A 2,821-nucleotide genomic window follows, 5' to 3' on the forward strand; every position below is an offset into this window, starting at 1 on the left:
CAAAATCCAGCATCAGTAATCATCCGTGTTCCTAGGACTCGACCGTTTCAAAAGTAATGAGGGGATTACTGATCAGTAAATTCCATCATTCATATAGAAAGAATGTGGGCCTTGTGGGTACAACAAGCCATGTTTATGCATGTAGAAAGGAAAGGCCTTTGCAGTCTCATAAAGTATAAGACAACAAGGAGAAATAGTTTTCTGCTTTATTTTCCTTCTAATGGGACCCTTTCCCATTAAGATGCTAAAAGAACTCCCCAATACTAGAGAAGCAAACCCAACAAGAAGGATGAAGAGGTTAGAAGAGCAGACGAGCATATTTGTCTAGTTGCTCCAGCACTTCAAACAATTGGATGAAAACCCTAAAATATGGAAATGGAAGAAAACACATCTAAACATTTGTGGGGCCCATTATTTCTTCATATACCACTATTCACATAAGTCACTTTAGTTTTGCCTTTATTCTATTTGGCCTGAGATTGAATTTTTCCATTCCAATCCTTCAAAGAACAAGAGCATAAATTAATAACTTACCATATACCTGTCAACCGACTTCAAAATACATACCTCCTCTGCATAATTATAGTTCCATACCTGCAACACTCGGCTAATAATTAGCTCAATTTTCCTTTGAATGATGAAAAACTCATACAGAGAGAGAGAGAGAGAGAGAGAGAGAGAAGATCTAGAGAAGATAAAAAAAGGATGGTATATTACCAACCAGGTGTTATCTATGTACAAACAAGAAAACTCATTCAAACTTTCTCACAAACATCAAACATATTTCTCTAATTTACAGGCAACCTCTAATGGCTGATAATGTTTGATAATGTTCTTAATATGTTCATGTCTAAAAGCATGTAAAAGCCAGTCATGTCTATAAACTCTCTCTTCCAGGTCTAGAAACTTACCTTCCCCTGACCTCTTAATTGTCTATTTTATATAAATTTTTTGGGTCTGTCCTTTCCATCCTTCTCTATCTATTAACTGTCCAGTAAATTCAGGCTCACTCGCTCAGGTAGAGAAGGAATCAGCAATGCTTCGCATGACCTGCACTTGGGTAGTGAGACACTTTATATAATGAGAAGCTTCATCCAATAAGTTGCAGAAATCCATGGTTTCACCGCCAGGAACGAGCTGCCGGAGTTTGTCGGCGCGGCTCAATTCTAGCTTTTCCTTATTACCCATATCAGCACTTCTCCTCCTCCACGAGCTAATCACTCTCGACCTGTTCAAAGCTCGATAACGTGTACGGCTCCGAAGTTTCCAAAGCATGATACGACTCCAAGCTCTTCTGGATCCAACCGCGGAAACCATAGATGCATCAGCAGCAATCTTTATTCTCCGACTTCGATTACGGATTTCCTGATGTGAGGATGAAGTGGGTCTATCCTCATTTATTTTCGCAAGGGCTCGAAGAAATATACGAGTAAATTTGGCTCTGTCAGGGCAAGGGTTGAAGGATAAATTCTTAGAATTCATGAAAAACAAGAGAGGATAATCAAATCAGAAAGAGAAGAGATGAAAGAAAGACAAGGGAGATGCTGTCTTCTGATATTTAGGGTTTAGGGTAAAGACTAAGGATGTGGGTCGTAGTACTAACGAACTATGGAGAGAGTTGCTTTTTTGGATGGATCGAAGACAAGTGACCATTGGAGGGGCTGAGATTTGGTTCTGACACAAAGTGGCAGCAAGACAAAAGGAAAAATTCAGGTCTGACACAAGGCCATCATCAACTTCGACCATTAGAAGCTAAGAGATTTGCTTCAGACACAAAGTGGCTGCTTGTTCAAAAAGACAAAAGGAAAAATTCAGCTCTGACACAGGGGCATCATCAAGTTAACAACTGTAACAGTTTCACAAACATATAACAGAGAGAGAGAGAGAGAGAGAGAGAGAGAGAGAGAGAGAGGGGCAATTGTGAGGATCGAGAGGGGGATGAGATGACTAAATTAGCAAAGGAAGGAGGGTTTGAAGAGGATGGAAAATGAACGGTGGTGGAACGAAGGAGATTTGGGAATCAAGGTTTAATTTAAGTATTTTAAACTCTTTTTTTTTTTTTGTTATTTTAATTTTTCTTTTTGGGTTCCATTCTCTCTCTCTTTCTCTCTCTTGTGATTGGAGAAGTGGGTTTGTGGGTCCACAAAGGGCCAACCACCACATGAACGCACATGGTTCCAATGACCCACTTGGTCGATTGCACCTATTTCTATGGATTTTTTTTTTTTTAATTATTTTATCTTTCCAAATTGCTTCTTATTTCATTCTCATTTCCTTTTTGATCCTTCTCTATTGGACTTTGCTTATTGGTGTTCCTTTCTTTCTCTTCCGTGTATTTCTAACCAAAATAGTAACAGTTAAAAAGAAAGGCGGCTGAATTGCTCTTTGCATCTCAATAACAAAACTCCAAGCAATCCCATCTTTCTCGTGACTAAATTTATAAGGAATCTGTATATGTCTGTTAGTTGGGATGTTCACATAGCAACACAATTCACACACTGAAGATTATTATCAAATGGGGTACCAGATAAAGCATGATCAAATAATTTTAAACCACATAAAATCAAACAGTTGAGATTATTCGAATCATATTAATTAAACCGAACCTGATGGCCGGATTGCTTTTGTGGGGATCATGTTTGTATTGTGACAGCTAGCCATTCATTCATTCATCTCTTCATGAAATATGAATAGCACTCATAAATATTCTCTTTGAGATGAATATCACATCTCATGTTGTTCCTCATGAACAAGTTAAGAATCTCAATTTTCTTGTCCTCCTGACCTCCTTAATTTGGAATTCCATTAATCTAATTTCCAC

The 2,821-nt window shown here is 38.2% G+C and overlaps 1 protein-coding gene across 1 annotated transcript; it reads right to left on the reverse strand.

Annotated features, from left to right (window-relative positions):
• Positions 1–695: 695 nt before the first annotated feature.
• Positions 696–1,987, reverse strand: LOC122064125 (transcription factor IBH1-like). The gene has a single exon (XM_042627838.1). The coding sequence runs from the start codon at positions 1,480–1,482 to the stop codon at positions 1,015–1,017; it is 468 nt and encodes a 155-aa protein (XP_042483772.1). The 5' UTR covers positions 1,483–1,987; the 3' UTR covers positions 696–1,014.
• Positions 1,988–2,821: the final 834 nt, after the last annotated feature.

Source organism: Macadamia integrifolia, unplaced genomic scaffold (assembly GCF_013358625.1).
Source record: "Macadamia integrifolia cultivar HAES 741 unplaced genomic scaffold, SCU_Mint_v3 scaffold1533, whole genome shotgun sequence".
In the NCBI taxonomy this organism is placed as follows: Eukaryota; Viridiplantae; Streptophyta; class Magnoliopsida; order Proteales; family Proteaceae; genus Macadamia; species Macadamia integrifolia.